Source organism: Oreochromis aureus, linkage group 9 (assembly GCF_013358895.1).
Source record: "Oreochromis aureus strain Israel breed Guangdong linkage group 9, ZZ_aureus, whole genome shotgun sequence".
Lineage (NCBI taxonomy): Eukaryota > Metazoa > Chordata > Actinopteri > Cichliformes > Cichlidae > Oreochromis > Oreochromis aureus.
Genome location: NC_052950.1, coordinates 15,150,022 through 15,170,906, shown reverse-complemented (window position 1 = coordinate 15,170,906; position 20,885 = coordinate 15,150,022). Strand labels below are relative to the sequence as shown.

The 20,885-nt window shown below is 40.5% G+C and overlaps 1 protein-coding gene across 1 annotated transcript in view; it reads right to left on the bottom strand.

The window, feature by feature from the left end:
• The window catches only part of cntnap2a (contactin associated protein 2a), a 359,863-nt gene that overhangs the window by 11,921 nt on the left and 327,057 nt on the right, over positions 1–20,885 (bottom strand). The window contains exons 21-24 of the mRNA XM_039617641.1: positions 20,531–20,767; positions 16,062–16,295; positions 15,680–15,813; positions 7,419–7,512 (exon numbers count right to left, since the gene is read on the bottom strand). Coding sequence (XP_039473575.1) covers positions 7,419–7,512; positions 15,680–15,813; positions 16,062–16,295; positions 20,531–20,767 — 699 coding nt within the window. The remainder of the gene's footprint in view (positions 1–7,418; positions 7,513–15,679; positions 15,814–16,061; positions 16,296–20,530; positions 20,768–20,885) is intronic.

Below are 20,885 nucleotides of genomic sequence, written 5' to 3'. Positions count from 1 at the left end.
CAGGCAGTTTGTTCAGCAAGCCTTCTTCCTCTCCTCTTCTTTTAAATGTTCTTTCTGCCTGTTATGTGGATTTTCTTAGCACAGTACCACACTGGCAAGCACTTCTCTCTCTCTTGCCCGCTCTCTCTCTCTGTCTGCAGTGCAGTCCCACCCCCACTCTGAGACAGCAGCTGGAGAAAACCTGGATCTGGACTAATACTGGCATGGATTAGGACTCACCGGTACAAGTACAACTAAGGGTAACAGCCAGAGGACAGTATGATGTCATCCTATCACACACAAACAGCGGGCACCAAAAAAGGCACACTCAGATTATAGAAATGGAGACAGACAGCAGCCTCATCTAACACTAAGTTTCCCCAGCGTCAGGATGTCTTGTATATCCAAATGTAAAGAGAAAAAAACCCCAAAAGGCAGTTTCTGAGAAGATGCTTAGAAGAGAGGAAATTGATTGCACTTCATCCTGACATGCTTTAGAAATTGGCCAACAGCATGCATAATCAGCAGTCTTGCATAGAACTGGGTGATGAGCCATTAACCTTTCCAAAAAACTGTCATCAGCAGGACAGTAGTTCAAATGATTTACTAATACACTGGTGTTTCAGTATGCTGCAATGTTATGACCACTTTTTTTTCTTCCACACGGCCTGAACTGTGCGAGGCAGATTTCTTGTCATTTCTTTAAGTAGACTTCAAGAATAGTTCTCCAGGCTTCTTGAAGGACATTCAAAGCGCTTCTTTCGATGTTGGCCTTTTTTTCTGTTCTCTGTTAAGATGATCCCACACTGCTTCATTAGTGTTGAGGTCCAGGAACTGGGGAGGCCAATCCATAACTGACAGTGCTCCATTGTGTGTGTGTGTGTTTCTGTTTTTTTATTCAGGTATGCTTTTAGAGCATTTGCAGGGTGTTTGGGACTGTTCTGGGACCACTGACGTGCTTAACAAAAAAGCCGTTGCCAATCAGAAACTTTCTAGATGGTATTGCATGGTGGATCTGATGGTATTAATAATTCCATCAATGCTGACAAGATCCCACCGACACCAATGAAGCCCCAAATCATGACAGACCCTTCACCAGTTTTTAAACATTGTTTGTAGAGACTGACCATTGTACCTCTCTCCTGACATTTTCTCTCCATACTGATGACGATTTGAGCCAAATCTTTCACATTTGCATTCATTTATTTATTTGTTTCACACATTCAACAGTATTTCATTACATACAAATCCTCCTTCCCATTAATATAGCACTGCAGCCATGGGTGAAAAGGAGCAGGAAGAAGAATAAATTCTTATTAGCACCTGCCCCCTGTCTGAATTCCAATTTTTCTTACAAGTGGGCACCAACAACCCCAAAAGCACTCTAACATTTATCAATATGTAACAATGCAAAACAAAACAACAAATCAGTATAATCAACAATATAAAACACTACTAGATGGCAAAGAAAAATTCCACCCCATGAGCCCTGTTGCCACTGATCTTCAGTCCAGTTCTTGTGTAATTTTCACACCTCTCCATGTTTCTGTTCCTCAAGAATGGCTTCTTGACAGCCAACCTCCCATTGAAACCATTTTCTTGTGGGATCAATAAAGTGTCTATTTATTTCTCATGAGTCTTCAGTGATAGATCAATGAAAGATCTTAATATATCTCTCATGTCCCTTGTCTTTTGTAATCCATTTGCCTAGTATCCTCAAATCATTTAAGTACATACTGCACACCCTGCCAAAATATGCCAAGTTTTGGGCTGACAGTTATTTGGGAATCACCTTGCTGGTGCAAAAATACTGTTTTATACCCATCAAACTGTTCTACCTTTGTCAATTAGATTCAGCTAACAATATGCAAACAAATGATGTGTTTTTGCAACAGGCTGTTAGTAAAAAAGTGACTAAAATTTAAATCTTAAATTGATTCCTTGCTAATCTGCTAGTCTGTTATCAGCAGAAACAACACTGGTCCATCCCTTGTGTTATGTGTTTTTCCTCATGCTTAAATGATTCACAGGTCAGAGTCACCTAAGAGAGCTAATGAGCAAGACTACTTTAAAAACTTAAAAGAAAGTCTTTAGTTGGACAAAAAATGTAAGGACATGACGCTGGCTCAAGAGTTCTGCATTGCACCATATTATTTTCTTGCAAATCATTACATGTAAAGGAAGTAAAACAAAGCGAACTCTGTAGCAGCAGATCCTGTTTTGTGAACATCAACTTTATACTGTATGCTGATAAACGTGGAGCACAGATAAACCTGTTTTTATGCAATGGTGCAGTTTTTCCAGGTGCTTACATAGTAACATGACTAATAAACTTTATTTATAAAGGCATTTCCTTAAAATCCATATAACAGACTTTACAGACACAGCAACTGTCTCACATCACATCTTGCTGAAAACAGCTAATAGGAGAGTCCAAAGAGATTTATAGGGAAAGAACAGGTCCATTTTGAAATAAAAGCATATGAAAAAGTAGACCAGTGTCTGCAAATAACAGCTAATAGAAGGTATTTTCAGCTGCTCTCTTATTTCCCAAAAGGGCCGCCACAGTGGCTGGATCTGCATGTTTGATTTGGCACAGATTTTATGCCAGATGTCCTTCCTGATGCTACCCTCCCATTTATTTGGACTTTGGACTAAAAGTACAATAGCTTGTAGGCTGGGTTTGCCTCACATCTTTCACATGTAAGGCTAATGGGTTAACAACTACACCATGGAGCCACTGCAAATAGAAGCTTCTTCAGAATAAAGCTGTCACATAAAGAAATGGCAATCTTTCTTAAATCCAGTGTAAAATAATTGGTATCACCTTAAGGGAGGGACACATTCATTCAGTGTGGACAGTTAACAGAAAAATAGAGTCCAGGGGGATAAAGAATAGAAGAGAGAAATCAGAAGTTCAGACTGGTACTGATGTACATGTCCTTTACAACTAACCCTCAGGGTTACAATCATCTCTCTATGATAGTACTTTCACACTGTCACAATTTCTAGTGCTCTCTCTTTCTCTCTCTGACTTTGCCTCTGAATCTATTCCCTTAGAAAGACTCACACACGGTCCATGCACACACTCAAACACACACACACAGACACTTGACAGATTTGCAGCACAGAGGACAGAGTCTGGAGCGTGCCCGCTGCTCTGGCTGATGTATGACTCATCTCTCCCATCTATTCCACCGGGACGCATAGATCTAGGCCCATACGCCGTACATCAACCCACCCACCTACCACATTCATACACACACACAGTTGTGTCACTTTAGAGGACATTGCAGTAATTTCTTGCAGATTTCGCCTCACTATAACCACCGGTTACCTAACCCTTAACTTAACCTAACCTTCAACCAAGTCTTGATACTAAAATCTAGTTTTTTCTTTTATGATGACTTACTTCCCCCCTCCATTACCCCAGATATGTGCAACAAAATACGTGCACTCTCCATCCTGCTCTAACCATAAATATCCTCCGCTTAGGCGCTGATGTAAGGACACTGTTTTACTTGCACACACATAAATACACAGGATACGGTAACGTTAAGCATAAGGTTTCATCATTTACAGAAGCATGTGTTGAATCATCCCTGCACTACATGATCAATACTACTTTAGCACAATCTCCCTGGGCAGCAAACACTGCAAACCTCAGGACACGAAACTGAGATTTCAGCAGGAGCAGCAAACATACTAAATGCTTTTATAGAGCCTTTTCTTTGGTAATGTAAACATTAGAATAATTCGATTTTTCTGTTATCAAAGCTATAGTTGTTTTTCTGTCAGTGGATTCACTGAAGAACTGACCAATTACTGTAGCTCTAACAGTAATAGTAAGTGCTTTTATGGTTTTCAGGGTAAAAGTTTCTATCAACAGTTGTCTGGCATCATATAGTCAACGTGAAATACTATCTAAAAGCTTACATTATGATAATGTGAAAAAATTAAGATTAGGCAAGAGCTATTACAAACAGCCTTGTGGACTTTGGAGCCTTATTAGCATTTGCCACAGAATACTATAATTGGCAGGTCCAACTCTGGTTGCCTCCACTTTTCATAGATGAGAATGGGTTCACCCTGAGCACATGAGATGGACGTGACAGTGTCTGGAGAAGCCGTGTGTACTGTAATATTGGTCAGTGTGACCAGTTTGGTGGTGGGTCAGTCATAGCCTGGTGAGGCATATGTATGAACGAATGCACAGACGTTTACGGACTACAGGCACAAGTGCAGTGGCTCCTGGGTTCCTCCTGCTGCAAGACAATACCCGGTTTCATGTGGGGAGAGTATGCAGGCAGTTTCTTGGAGGATGAAGGAACTGATACTTTCCTGACTTAAATCCAATAGAAAACCTCTGGGACTTCATGTTTTTGTCCATCTGACGCCACCACGTCGCACCTCAGACTGTCTCCCAGGACACCATCCGTCATTTCATTAGGTGCATGTCCTGAGGTTGTTAGGCATGCATACATGCGTGTTAGAGCCAAACAATCTTCTGAGTACTGTTCAGATTTGCTGCAATGTAATTTCGGTAACTGCGTCTGCTGCATCATCTTTCTACTTTTCCTCCTTTTGAGGTGTTTATGAATTCAGCCCTCTGTAGGTTGATACTTTTCATTTGCATCAAACGATGTGGCATCCTTTCATTCCTAACACATTACGCAGTCCATATCAGTGTAGACATCCAGCAGGTTTTCGCTTCCCATTGAGATCAGATGTGTTTTCAAAGTGTTCCTTTATTTTTTTGAGCAGTGAATAGGTAAATGCGTCATAGATTTAAGGCTCAGTTAATAGTGTTTATCTGATAGTGTTTGTGAATTTGAAGCACGACTCTGGTGCTGTTAATTACCTGAGAAAAAAGCCTATCTTCACTGTACACTGATGATCATGAAGGTGTCTGGATCTGTGTGATCATGTCTTCCCTTTTATGCTTCTCTAATGTCTACTTATTATATTTCTTCCTTCATTATCCTAGTTAACTAATCACATCCCACAATCAACAGATTGTGAGGTGACACTGGAGATGTCTCTGTGATCAGTGTGTGCGTGTGCGTTTGAGCACTGCACCAAACACAGGGTGGCTTTCTCCCACAAACAGAGAATCTGATAGCTCAGCTGTCTGACTGCCTCTCTTGTCTCTGCGGTCCAAACACAGAAGTGGAGCAGATCCGATGAGATGTGGAAACACCCGCATTTGTTCTCTGTTCTTCTTTTTCTCTCTCTCTCTGTGGTTTAGTGTTATGATGTTTGCTACAATGTAGAAAATTAACATTTCGGTTTACTGATGTGTCAGCCTGGTTATAAACAAACATCTCAGGACTTGTTTGTCCTTAAAGCATATGTGCTGGTTTAGTTGGCTGAAGATTGATGATGGTGTTTTATTCCTCTCGGTTCTTGTGGTGTGTGCAGCAGCATCAGTAGTTCTGGCTGGTAAGAGAAGTCACATGTTACTTCAACCTCAGTGACTTTCTCTCCACTTGCAGTAGAGGAGAAAGGGGGGAGGGGGTGGCGACAATAAAGTGTATCACGAGTCACTGTAAAATCGAATAAAACCAACTGATATTATGAAAATCTCAACTGTGGGATTAATAAAGGCTATCTCATGCAGCAAAGGATGCCACTTTGAAAATCTAAAAAAGATTAAGCCATTTAAAAAAACAAACAAACTAAAATGTATGTCAAATCCATACTGATGAATGTCTAAATTATTTGGGAAGATCCAAACAGGCACATCCAAAAACCACCCAGTAGGGTTTGCATATTTAAAAATACAGTCGTGAAAAAGAATGTTTTTACAGGACTATGACATGCTTAACGCTAACATAGCAATTAGTGTAAGTAGCAGCCACGTGCTGCTAATCAAATGCACTTGGTTAATTGAGAATAAGCAAGTGTGAGCACCTCTGTAAAGGCAGAAATCCGGACAGTTTGCTCGTTCGAAGCATTCAGTCATGTGTTAAAATAATATCACAACCTTTCCGGCAAATTCAGCACAAGGTCTGACCGTGCAATGCTTAGCGAATATGCAGAAACCTCAGGTGCTACATCTCAGAATTTACAGGCCTCTGTAAGCATGTTAAATGTTAAAGTTCATGAGTATACAATTAGAAAAATACCAAAAAGTTATGATTAAAAGGATTGCCAAAAGAAAGCCACTCCTGTGTAAAAAGAACATGGCAGCTGGACTCAGATGTGCAAATCTGCACCTGAACAAATAACAAGACTTTGGAACTGTGTCTTTAGGACAGATACGACCAAAGCGGAGATGTGCATCGCCAAAACCTAACGCAACATATCAGGAAGAACATCTCAAACTGTCAAGCACGGTGGTGGAGGGGTGATGATTACTGCTTGTTTTGCAGCCACAGCACCTGGCCACCTTGCAGTCCACCATGAACTTCTCTGTATACCAAGTATTCTAGAGTCAAATGTGGGGCCATCTGTCCAAAAGCTAAAACTTGGTCATGCAACAGGACAATGACCCCAAGCTCAGCAGCAAATCTACAACAGAATGGCTGAAAAAGAAATAAACTAAGGTGCTGCAATGACCCAAAGCCCTGTCAACACGACTGATCTGACTGACACACTGCAGCACTGTGAACCTTAAGAAAGCTTTGCATAAATGAATCGCCAAACCTCAATGAACTTCAACAAGGTGAAAGGGTCAAAATTCCCCCACAACAATGTCGGAGGCTGATTATTTCAAAATATTGCTGTGAAATGTGGTTCCACAAGCTAATAAATCACAGGGAGTACCCAGGACTGAACAGAATCCTGGGAAAATATTATTTTTCACAGCACTGGATCTGCCACATGTACATGTACAACCAAACAGAAGAAGATGAATGAGGCAAAGCCAAGTCACTATACAGGTCTTTGGCGTTCTCTAGTGGACAAAATATAAAAGTACATTTACTTCACACAGCGGATAGATAGATTTAGAAAAGTGTGGTATATATTTGCCCGAGTAACTAATCAATCACATTCTTGGAGAGTGTTGGGGAAACTACTCTGTACCGGTCTTACAAAACACTTACTTTGTAAGTAGTTAAACAACAGAAAAGCTACCCCAGGAAGAAAGCTTTATAAATTAAAACTAGTCATAACTTTAACTGCTTTGTGAAAACATAAAGAATATTAGACTATCATAATATCCATGGGAAAGTGCAGAAATGTTTGGTTTTGAATCTTTTGTCTGTTATTCTCAGATTGTATAACTTACAAGTAAAACATAGGTCAGAGGAGCTTGTTAGTTCCATATATGCTCAGTAGGACAAAGGACTCTAAATGTATATGAAAAGATACTTGGATTTACACATTAGTGTAATTTCAGAGTGTTATACTTATATATGGGAGACAATACATATAAAAATGACCCTAATGCACAATTGTGAGCAGAAAAGGTTTAGCCAAAGTGACACACTCACCATAAACCTTTCCCAAGAACAGCGTCTTGACCAGGTTGAACTGTGTATCTGAGGCTTCAGGGAGGTTGTAGCTGACTGCAGGATAATGATCCAGCTGAGACATGACAGAGATATAAAGAGATAGTGAGAAGGAAAGAGAGAGGGAGAGAGATCCATTAGCATCCTTGTGGAGTCGAATCTAGACTAAAACTACTGACCAAAGCATTTTGAAAAGACCCAGGCTAAGATCTGCATCAGCACATTAAGCAGAGTACACAAGATGATGAACAAAAGATGGTAATTCATTGCTGTCAGGCAATGCAAAGCAACACAGCACAATCAGAAGCTCAATGGTCCCCCCTTGTGGTTTCCAAACGCCAGGAAAGCTTTAAATATGGTAGCTTAGTAACAAGGAAACCACTCACATACTCATACCTTGATTATCCTTCATTTTAAATTCCCATGAATCCTGATCAGGTCGGTGAAAATTAATTAAAAACACTTTGCAAAAATCAGGTAAAAAGGATGAACAGATATTGCGTCAAATACTAACCCGAGGGTGTTCCTGATTTCTCTTTTCTTCTGGCGTTTCTACACACATCATATATAACTACACTCTTCAAACAATGATCATAAAATCTGAGGGTTAGAAATGTCTCTGGACCAAAAAACCCCCAAACAAAACAGGCCATTACCTACATCTATCGCTTCTTCTTACCATATGCTATAAACTATAACCCTGTTAAAAACATCACCTTAGATGTATCTATTCTATAAACACTCGAACATTAAAATCTATCATGATTTTAAAGATGTCAGACTACCTCAAACATCTTTTCAGGAAAGCTGTGATATTTTCGTTTTAGTCACGTCTGAAAAGTCATCTTCTACAATTATCCTGCAAACAAACAGCTCTTCCCAGCACTAGAAATAAACGATGACACAAATGATGCCTAATAATAATATGCAATTTCAAAAGTCTGTGGGGGGTTCAAAGGCATTCCTGAGAACTTGAAAAGGGCGGGGGGAAGGCGAGCAGCATGTTTACAAAGAGGAGCATCAGTGGAGATGTGAGAGCAGAGAGGGTGATAGAAGGAGGGAATGCACGACTTTAATATCCCTGCAACATAATTAACTTGTTATTGCTGTTTCAATGAAGTTTCTAATTAGCTTGAAAGCTGCAGCCGATGCTATTGATGAGAATAATTTCAAACCAACAAATTGGTTTTCGGTGTGTTCTAGAAATAAAAAAAAACAAACAAAAAACAAGATCTTCCTTCTTTCCTTCTCCCTGCCCACAGGAGGACTGTATCTAAGCATGAACCAGTCTGCAGAAAGCAGACTGGAGTAGAGGAGGTTGGTTGGAAACAATGACTTTTGTTCCTGGACATTTGTTGCGTTGATGTGCTGAATAGCTGTCACGGCCTGTTAGCTGGGAGCTGAGCGGGACTGTCACTAAAGGCCTGAGATTTACGTGTGTATGTGTGTGGTAGTGCTTGTTTACAGGTTTAAATCAGTAGAGTCCTGCCATACAGAAATTTCTTTCTACCCACTGCTGCGCAAGACTATTTTCTCCCTCTTTCTCCTCACACACACACACACACACACACACACACATGCAGACACACAACATATCCTAATTTGATTCCTTCCAAAAGCCTGGTCTCAGTGGAGCATTGTGTGGGTTTTGTTTTCCTCTGTGACTGGAGGGTGGGATAATGGGGCACAATTAAATTGCGCTCAGCTTATTTACTTTTATCTGAGAAAACAAATTGGCTGCACAACCACGGAGGGAAGCTTGAGTCTTGAAACCCCCACAAAACGATCCACTGAGGAAGACGGCCTGGGAAGAAACCTCATTTTACCAAACTTTGTCAATTACAACTGCAGTCATTGGGATCTCTTTCCTTTTTTCTTTCTTTCTTTTTTAACACATTGCCATTTAGAAAACGCAGTTGTTGCCTCTAAAGTCACACAAAGCTTACATAAGCAAAGTAACCAGGGGTTAGGCAAAGAGAAAATTAACAAAGGGTGAAATCTATTTCCCTGACTACGTGCTCAAAAAGAATCTAATTTAGCCAATGTGCTGTTTATATGCAAACTCATTTACAGTGCACTGAGAGCCTTTTTACCTTCGTGGCACCTCTGTTTCCTTAATGATGTCTAAGGGATAAAAATACTCCCATCACAGATTTAACACTGAACAAAAAGTGCAAAGAAATGCTAATTTTCCTCTTGAATAAATTGTTTAACATCATTATTAAGTGAACTGCTGAATTTTCGTCTGGCCCGCGTCTCAGGTGAAGCAAGCCATTTACACCGCTGAGTCAACCAGAGAAGCAACTGGAGGAGAGGAGAAGAGGAAACGGAGATGAGCCGTCTGCCGCCTGAAGGGACTCCTGACTTTCATCTCTAAACCCTCACAGTGTGAGAGAAAGGGAAAGTGAGAGATGGCGAGATGGGGAACTTATTTTAATCTCGCCTTGGCGCGCCTTTGATAGCGAGCTAACCTAACGAGACCTCACAGGCTGCTCGAAAACCAAACACTCTGCTCTGTTTGCTGCACTCTGTATGCCCGGGTGTACATGTCAGCAGGTATTTTATGTTCGCATGCGAACGCCTCACCTTAGAGTAATCCTCAGATAATCTCAATGTATCAAAGTGAGCTTTGTCATTATATTTTGTGGGTCTACTTTCTTTATCTAACAACAGTATCTGTTTCTTTCAACCCCCCTCTCCCCCTCTCTCTGGCTCTCTGTTCTGCCTTTTTTCTTTTGTCCTACATTTCTCTCTGACTCTCGTTTCTCTCTCTGATTCAAATTACCACATGCTGACTTGTCTTGCCACATTTCCTCTGCTTTGTCTTTAAACTAAACAGTCGCTTGTCTAAATGGCTTTAAGATTTGCAGCCCTGATAGCAGAGAAGTGAGGCCTCTGCACCCTGAGGTAAACAGTCCACTGCTTCTTATCCCTTTTTTTTTAAACTTGGGGAAATTGAATTTGATCCACTGCCAGCCCCACCAGCACAACTGACTTTTATTGCATCTGACTCATATCTCTGCCTCTCACTCATTTTGTTATCTCAGATGCTAGCAACTAGGCCTTTGATGAGCGTGTGCACAAAAATAATAACAGGCTAGTTCCATTTTCAGTGCTGATGGCAGCTACTGACAAAACTGGCATTTTAGGCTTTAATGCATAATTCAATAAATTAAAAAAACAAAACAAAAATTCAAGCATTGGAATTAGCCAGTAGAGTTTCCAGCATTCAAAAGCAGTTATTAAGCATCTCAACATTTGCATGCAGTTCTGTACACTTCATATGATGGATAGTGCGTCAAACAACTCGCCATCAAAGAGTGACCGAATATTCAGAGTGACCAAAGATCCAAATATTTGATGATCACCTTTAAGGGTTTTAGGGTGTCTAAATATTTTGCTGACTTCTTCATGCTTTACTATCCTGACTTTGGTCCTGAGTCATTCTTGGAGGCCGCTCATAGAGCAAACTGAAATGTAAAAGACGCAGGCCATTTGGCAGCTCTGAAAAATGCTTTACAAATGGATGTTATGGTTATGATTAAAAAAAAAATCTTCATATAGACTGTATAATAAGGTGCAGGACTAACATGCACTGCCAGAAAAGCTTCAGTCCACCTTACAGTTGATATTTCAGTCATTAGTTATTATTTTAATCATTAGTTATTAATAATCTCTTGCTATTTTCCACAATGTGTTCACAATGTATCTGAGAGTTCTTCCTGTTAAAAGGGAGTTTTTCCCTCCTACTATTGCCACGTGCTTACTCACATGGGTTCTCTGATTTTTGGGTTACGGTATTTACCTTAAAATATAAAGCACCTTGAGGTGACCGTTGATGTGATTTGGCACATTTCAAGTCCCTTTTTTACTGGATGGATGATACACCATGCTACCTAAATATAACCGCTGCTTCGATCCCCTGATTTTGGGCATGCAGAGTGTTACTGAACACATCGGTCTAAATAATCCCACAGGTGTTGAAGTGGGTTGAGATATGGAGACTACAGCCATAAGATATGATTCACATCATTTTAATACTCATACAAATCATTGACCCCTGGTGCTGGCGCTGTCATTCTGGACAAAACTACTCCCAGGTTCAAAATTTTTCATCCAAAGATAAAAGCTGGTCACTCAGAAACAAACTGACTGACTGACTTTTGCCACCTTTCCATGTCCTTCTATTCTTGTCAAATGGACCCAACCTTTGGAATTAAAATACTGCTACCCATGGAATAAACAGAATAATCACACACTCTCAGTGCAGTGAGCAAAGTGTGCCAGCAGATGGACAGCCAACAGGCCTTGCCTACAAAAGCATAGAAAAGTTACTCTTCTTTTCACCTCTAGTGGCAAAAGGTGCCTTTTCTGCATAAATTGAGACACGATGCCAAAGTAAAGACAGTAATTTTTGTATACACATAGTTATAGTTATCCTGAGGGGTGCACATTAGTGGTCCGCAGGTGCGCATTCGCTGTCAAAATAAAAGACGTGCACCAGATAAGAAGTTGCATTGCGCATTTGCATACATATAAAAGGCACTGTTTTTGTCCGCTAGAGTGGGATTTTCACTGCATATTCTGCACCACATCTCTGTGCGTTCATCATTTGTTTGAAGCCAGCTCACCTCCTGCAACCACTTTTCCGAGAATACGCGCTTCTTTTGCCAAAGTAATTGCTTAAAGGAGCTTGCTTCTTCGACATCTTTAAGAGTTCTAAACAAATGTCTGTCCTCCTCCGGAAAATCTTATGTACGCAAACGCGCGTTGCAACTTCTTATCTGGTGCGCGTCTTTTATTTTGACAGCGAATGCACACCTGCGGACCACTTATGTGCACCCCTGGTTATACTTTTATACTTGCATCCACAAGTATCTAGATCTTCTGTTTGAGAATTAGTAGTAGAGGTAGAGTTATAACCCCACTGATGCCGACTGCTTACTGCCTACTAATGCTTAGCGTGGTTCCTTGTTGTTGTTGCAGTCCTCCTGAGGAGAACATGTCCTGTTCTTTGCTACTCATTAGTGCAACCTGCAGACAAGGTTGATATCGAAAAGCAAACAAAAGTAGAAAAAAATCCCTCTGCGGGATGTGAGTTGTGAGAGAACCTTTGGGAAGTAAGGAAAGCTATACAGTATTGGAATGGACAGATGAGTTAGACTGAATAATGTTGATTTTTGTAGTGCAGTGTGAAGCCTTTGTAGTTAGCTGATCTGACAGGATCTCAGTGGTGCATGCGTGTCTGTTGGTATGCAAGTCTGCGTCTGTTTACGTGCGGCTATCAAGTGCATGTACCTTGAAAAGAGCCCTGAGGCGGTAAGGCAACATGAAAAAGTTTCACTCATCAAAGTTATCTTTGTCAACGTACCTTCTGGCTCTACTTCTCATTCCTAATCTGTAAACTTCATCTATTTTCTCTCCTCATCTCCCCACCCCGCAGATCACTCATTGATGGCTTTTTTTTTCTTAAATCCAAATTACCACATCGTGCCCATCAGTGTTCGTCTGAATTCTTAACACGCTTCAATGTTTAACTGTTAACCTGTTATTAAGGGAGAAAATTTTAAAAAGGATTGTTTTTCTGTTTTCTTTTTTAAAGTACAGCCGCAGCACCTCGAAAGAACCACACTGGGATTGTGTACTATAGAGTTAGTAGTTCAGTCACATACTCAGGGCAAGACTGAACCTCGACACTGTCGATCTAGACACAGCTAAGCTGCTTTCAATCAGCGCAGAGCACACTGTGTGCATGTATGCATGTGTGTGTGTGTGTGTGTGTGTGTGTGTGTAAGTGATGAGCAAGGAGTCTAGCGGATGCTCCAATCACTTTCTATGCCACCACGAAAGCATGTGTTATGTTAAAGTACTCCCAGCGGAGTGATGAGCAGCTACAGGAATGCAATTTGCTTTGAAAACGATTATCATTGGATGTTTCAGTTTAATTTTCTTGCTGTCTGAAATTTTTCGCTGCAGTGTGTGAAAGTAGGTGATGAGATTCCAGGATGGATGAGGTCATTGCTTCATGCAGGTGACAGACAGAGAGATCTAAGGGCTGTAGTAGTGTAGATTGAATGATTATAGGCTTGGGACTATGCGACTGTGATTCATTGTAGCTCGCATTTTATTCCACTTAATGAAAGCAAGAATTAAAAGACTTCACATTAGATGCATACTCTCTTTAACAGTGTTGAAACCGATCTTTTAAAATTTATATTAACATTTGACTGTTTCATTCTTTTCCTTTATGTCTATATACTCTAAATATAACAATGACAGCATCCTGCAAAAACATCCTGTGAGTCACGTACTGTATTCTCATTCATTATATTCATATTTATATGTTCAAATGCAGAAATCATCTCAACAACGTCTCCCTGCACTTAACATACATTTTCTTTTTTAAATTATGTTTTGCAAACTTTTGATGTGTTTGTTTCGTAACATATCATGCTAGTATTGATTAGATGAAACAGTTCCGTCTGTATAAGCATTACAATCAATAGAAACTGTAAGCAAACTGCTGCTATATTAATTATCGCATGCTCATACAAAACTGCAGCTTGAAGCTCTGAGCCAAGCAATTTTTCAGAGGATGGGAATCATTTTATAGCCAAGTTTAATGCTATGGTGCCTTCTGGCCACTAGAGGGGAGTGAATATGTGAAGGGCTTACCCATTTAATAAGAGGTGTCAAATGTAAGGACAAGGGGCCACAACTGGACCTGCAAAAAGTGTAATACAGCCCATTATACAGTTTTGGAAAATGTAAAGAAGAGCATAAATGTTGAACTTTTACCTGTATTTACGTAAGTTTTACAGTTTTTCCTAATAATAATTCCCTGTGGCCATTTATACTAAAGTAATAGATTAACATTTAAATGACAGAAAAGTTCCTGTTTTTTCACTATTGACTATAGAAATGTTTCTTTTAACTGTTTTGGTTTTACAATGGCTCAAGAGTTTAAGAAAAAGCACATTTTTAGTGACTTAACAAAACTTTCTACTTATAATTACAGGCCAGTCTGGGCAATGAGCCAGCAGAACGTTTTCCATAATCTTGCACATTTATTCCTTACACTTCAAGTCATGCTGATGGATTTCTTTCATTTTCAATACAGCAAAAAACCTGTACGTACTGTTAAAATTGCACTTCTTCTTCCTAAAAATAAATGTGTAGTTCAACGTCTTTACACTGACAGAAAGGGAATTTTTTCTTCAGATCAATGTGAGCTGTATCTGATCCTTGATGGAAAATGAGTTTGACATCCATGCTCTCGAGTCACGGGGTTTCCTGTGCGTATAAGGAATATAAATATGCCCACAGTATGAAATGGTTAAGCCATTCAAGTGTCTGATATTATCAGTATATTACGTTAGTGTGCAGATACAGTATTCAAATTACACATTCTATAGGAAGCCATGCGGAAACTGTTGTTTAATTTTAGAATCCAAGACCATTTGTTTCTTTTTATTTCTCATTTCTTGTGACAATCCATTTCTTGCCAAACCCCGACCTGTCGGTGCAAATATAAATTTATTCCGATCTGGATGCAATCAATCTTTGGCTTTTACAAGTGGCTTCTATCCATTTAGAGCCCTCCTTAAACTCCAGCCTGCAGCCAAATGTGTGCATCTTAGCCCAGAATAAAGCCAGTAATAGTTTAGCTGAATTCTCACTCCATCCTTGACAGCTACTGACTAAGGCTCGACTGTATCGATCAGAGCTAAGCTGTTCAGTCCCACAAAACACACGAGAAAAAAAACGCATACAACAGCAACATGGATAGAAGTAATTGATATGCACAAACACATGCGCACGCACAAAATATCCCACACAAGCACACGCATTTAATTATCAGCATACAGGAAAGAATTTGTGGAGTTGTAAACACACAACAATACGCGCTTACGCAAACACACACACGCGCACATAGATCGATGCGTTTTCTGTTGCTATACTTAGGCTGTCTACTGGAAGTAGATTAACAGTGGCAAAGGACAAGCAGTTTCATCACAGCTGAAAACAGCACAGGACACTGCACTCCTCTTTGACTTACTGCAAACCACTGAGCTAACACTTCCTGCACTCGTGTAGTTCTGTACCCGTAACTGAGAATATGTGAGTGTTTTTAATTTGTATGGGACCCAAAAGTCCCTGCGCTGCACAGTAAGTTGAAATGTAATCTTTACTCTGACTATAAACTAAAAGAGCTTAGATGAGCACGTGTGTTGGGTCTGTACCTGGATGGTGATTCTCCTGTCGTGACGGGACATGTTAATACTATGTGGCTGTCCATTGGCCAGGTTACGCTGGTCCACATCTATGGTGAACGGCTCCCTCAGACCACCCAGGTTATACCGCACCTGCAGCGAACCTGGAGACGTACAGATACAGCAGTTTAAAATCTCAGACACTAGATGGCGCCGTCAGTTTTTTAGGCCTTATATATCATCAAAGCAGTTTTCTGTCAACTGCTGCTCAGTGGTTGGTCGTTGACTAAGGAGGATCTTTGGAGATTATACCAATGTGTGCTGCAAGGAAGACGTTTATATGTTGTCTGCAATGGTGAGCAACAATTTAATGTGTGTGTGTGTGTGTGTGTGTGCTGTGTGTCAGCCTTACCATTCTGTCTTAACACCACGGCAAGATAGTCCTGCGTCTTGGAGCTCACATACATCAGAACAGCTGGAGCACTGGATGTGCTGAAACTAAAGGCCACATCCTCCTTTGTTAGATTCACCTCATGTGGCGTGAGCTGGTGCGTCAACACCTTGGTGTCCTTACTGGCTCCCGCAACTGCTTCAGGCAGGAAGTTGTACTTTACCAGCGTCCCTGCCTCAAAGAAACCTCCAACATCTGGGCGAGATGATGGAAGAAGGAACAAAATGTAAGAACAAAATAAAGCTCTCATGCAAATGCTATAAACGTTGCTTCATCTGCAACTGAATGTGCGCTTAAAACACAAGCAAGAAAGAAACCAAGAAAGAAAGAGAATTTTCCATCAAAAACAAGCCACAGGGAGCCACTCACAAGCTCATAGATGCAAAGACACAACAGGGTAGACATATTATATAGCCAGAGGGGAATAAACACACACATAAATAAGGCTGTGTTCAGATGATGTAGTAAAGCGGGTGTTAAATTGCTGTAGTCCAGCATCTGAAACCAAACAATGCACCGTTTACCAGTACATTAACAAACCTAATGGCATATTTCAACCATACCAGGAGGCTTATTGATTCTCATAATCAAATATCGAGAAGACGAGACCTTATTTTTCTATAGCCCATTTCTGTTACACTCCTTGTTTGTGTTCATGTGTGTACGTGTACTCATTCGCCATGTCTGCGAGTCAGTTAAAAAGGAGATAAAGGCATAATACGTGTGAAATTAAAGAGAATGGTTGCAGGGAAAGCAGAGAGAATAGGGTTGAGTGCGTATGTGTGTGTGTATGTGTGCAAATGCCACGCAATATGCCTCAACATGTTCGCCTTCCCTCTGCAGCCACGGTGAAATGTAAAATTACAGCCCTTACGGGTCCAGAATTCCAAGCGAACACATTTATGCATCTTTTTTAAAGCTTCACTTCACCCATCAGCTCCCACCAGACACAGTACAATAAATACTTCAAGCTACATTACTTTAATTTAATAGAACGCTTATTACTCGAAAATGGGTAAGTTCTCTGAATAGTATTGCCACAGAAGCAAAATCTCAGCTCTATTCAGGTTACCTACCAATTTTATCCTTTATTTAGCTTTGCAATCATATAGTTTCAAGCCTCAGAAGTCTGCAGAGACCCATTTTAGCAATCTTTTTGTAATAACTGAACTTTATTGTTATGGGTAAGCTCAGATATTCCATATTAGAAAGTTCTATCCTCCCTAAATGTGTCAAACTAATTTTAAATTTGACAAAATTAACTTAAAAAAAGATGTGTTTAGGCAAATGTAAACCTAGCTTAAACATGGTTAGGAAGAATTAACCATAGTAAATAAGAATAATTAATTTATTTCATTTAAATATACATAGAGCAGCCATTCCCAAAGTCAAGAAGGCATACCCTATCTATTCCTATTTTCACTCTAATAAAAAAAAAAACATTTCCTTGAAAATCTTTATTTGAAAAACATAAACAGCACAGGTTGTTGGCTATAAATCGCTAATGCTACCATTAGCAATTTGCCATTAGAAATTGGCAATGTTGGCCAATGTGTGACCACCTGTGACTCGGACACAAACTTCAATGTAAGAGCGGCTTATTACCTGTTTTGATCAACATTTTATATAAATGAATGAATTAAATGTAAATGCTTTTAAATAAACTTCAAACCGAATTTCTGTTATTACTCAAGCTTACCTGCAGTACCTTTGTAGCCCTCCAGGGGGCCCTACCAACCCTTTGAGAATCACCGACATAGAGTATTTTAGAGTTAGCGGCTTTCATGTACACGAGCACGCAGAAACTTAAGTTAGGTCATTGCTGGGTTTTTTTTTGTTAACATTGACAATTCTATTCTATTTGATGCCACTAAATGGCAACAGCTGTGGTTGCAAAAAGACTCCTATAGATGTCTATGAGAAAATATTTGTCTTGACCTCTGTAAACAATATTATGATGTGTTTGTGGGCTCAGTTCTGATCTTACTGAATAAATAATAAATTCTAATTAAAATTAATTCATGAATCATTAGCAAATAAGCGTCCAGCTGTACAGTCAGACCCACCACTCCACATCACATCCTTTCTTTTATGCAACCACATTGGCAGAAATGCTCATTTACTCATTTCAAGGTAGTTACTTACATCTTTTATACTGTCTATGATGACAAGGTGAGTTTTTCTGCTACTGTCAGCAACAAGTACTAACAATCATTGTAGTCTGTTAAGTATAATGAGCTGTGTGTGTGACGACACCCGTTAGATCTATTTAGCGATGTGTTCATGTTATATAGAGTATACACTAGAAACAAACTCATGTAAGTCATGGAGAGCATTCTCAATTTTAAAATACTCTCACAGTAAGTTTTTTCTCTTTCCTGCTGGGGAAAGAAGGAAAGAAAGTACTCCAACTTGTTACTCAGAGCTTCAGTAGCAACACACAAAATTGTCTGGAACCTTAATGGGGTATGAGCAATGCTGCAGAGCTGGAGCTTTCATGTGTGTGTGTGTGTGTGTGTGTGTGTGTACTTCATGTCAGTATGCGAAACAGTTTCAGATGGGGATTTTGAGCAGTGCAAATCTCAACAGGTACATGTGCAATTGCATTTCTGCAAGTTTTAGCGTGCATGCGTGTGTTCATACGCATATACATGTGCACACCGGCTCCACGCGAGACCCTCAAGGGCAGAAAAGCAAAAGAATGAGAGTGTATAATAACAATACTGCAGGGTCCCCTGAGCAGTGTGTAAATATGGATACAATGGAAATGCACTATGCAATTATGGCTGACTTCATGCATTTTTCACTAGCTGGGAGGATGGGGAGAGAGTGGTACATTAAAGAGAGGGAAGGGGAGAAATTTGGGAAAGGGCAGAAAACTGAGAAACCAGGAGAGGGGCAATTGAGAGAGGAGCGAGAAAATAAGTGTGGCAAAGTAAAAAACGGAGGAGGAATAAGTGGAATACATATTTATGGGGAAAAGAGTAAAATAATTGTAAAGGAGTGGCAGGAGAAAAGGAAAAACAGAGCAAAATAAATGAGGGGGAAAAGTAGCAAAGAGACAAAGAGGACAGTGAGTCCGAATGAAAGGAAAAAAGAATAAGTGTAGCAGAGTGAGGGAGAAAAGGGACACAAAGATATGAAAGGAGGAAATAGACGAAGAAGGGATAAGTCACATGTCATGCACAAAAACAAATAGACACAAGGGTGTGCTCTCTCCCTTTCTTTGCCTCTCTCTCTCTCTCTCTCTCACACACACACACACACACACACACACACACACACACACACACACACACACACACACACACACACACAAAGACAGTAATCTTTATTCTCTAAATCCTGAAATGCCTGATTGGTTATGACAGAATTCTGAGGAGTTCTTTTCATGTCTTACACTAGCATATCACCACACACTGTCACCCTCCTCCACACCACACACACGCACACAAGCCCACACCAAGACACACACTCTGCCTTTCTGTCATCTTGTCACCCCCCTGCCAAGAACACAGGGGGAAAACACCATTCGACTTTAGGAAACAAATTAATTCACGTGTCGGGGATCAACTTCCTGACTGGGAGTGAGCAGAAAGCCTCTGACAGCGCCGCTGCTCTTCTCCCGAGAGAATTTCATGAAAACTTGTTTTGGGAAATAGAACTTTAATAGTGTATCTAATGAATCCCAGTGAAACAAACACGATGCTTTAGCAATATGCAACAGCGCAGAAGCAGAGTTACAGTGTGACACTGCTTGTCTGTGATCTTCAAAGAAAACATCAGATCACTAGACACACCTCTTACTGAAGTCACTTACGCTTTGTTTCTGAGTTTGATCTCTCAGCTCTGCATTTGCACAGTATCAGCATTCAGCGAGAGCACTCTAAAGTGAGGGAGAATTGGTGGGTAAGCATAATATTACCCTCAATCGATGCCTTTTATCGCAAGCCCAAACACTTTCAAAAACGACAGCGCCAAACTGAATAGGAAGTGGGGGACGATCACAAAGCGCAGCAACAATCACGGTGGGTTGTCGGGGAATGAAGCTCATTGAAACATAACTACTCCAGCGGTAATCCTGGTGCTGTTTGACTCTGGCTTTGTGAATAAAAGAGAAAGCGCAAATGATAACATGATTTCAGAAATATGCCTGCAAAAGTTGTCGGAGAAAATGTTAGCCGAGGGATTATTGCTCAGTGTGTCATCCTAAATTTCAGAGCAGAAAAGCAGTCCTGCAAGGCCAGGAAATGGGAAAACAAAACCTGATGTAAAAGGGAAAAAAAAGCCCTTCAAAACCCACACAGAGAAAATTTCATTTGTTTTGCACTGAAAGTTTTGAGGACAAAGAAAAGCCAGATGCACATTAAATGATTTTGTTCCATTGTCTTTAATTAGAGTCAAATTGCCTGTCTGAAAATGCCTCTTACCTCTGGTGCAGAACGGACCATCGTAGGCGGTGGCGGTGCAGTCACACAGGTAGCCGTTATACCTCTCCACACACTTTCCCCCATTCCGGCAGTACATCCCAAAACTGTTACAGTGGCCTTGGCAACCGGGCTTGACCCCAGGTGTGACCTTGGCCCTCTCTTCCAGATCGAGAGTGATGCCATTCATTCGTAAGGCTCTGATACAGCCCAGGAACCCCCGCTGTCCCCCTGCAGCACCTGAGGACCAGAAGAAGGAGCAGGAAGGAGGGAACAGAACGGGGAAGGATATGTAGCGTCAGGAGAAAAGAAAACAAAGAGAAGGAAGGGAGGACAACTGGAAGTCAGGGTCGCACAA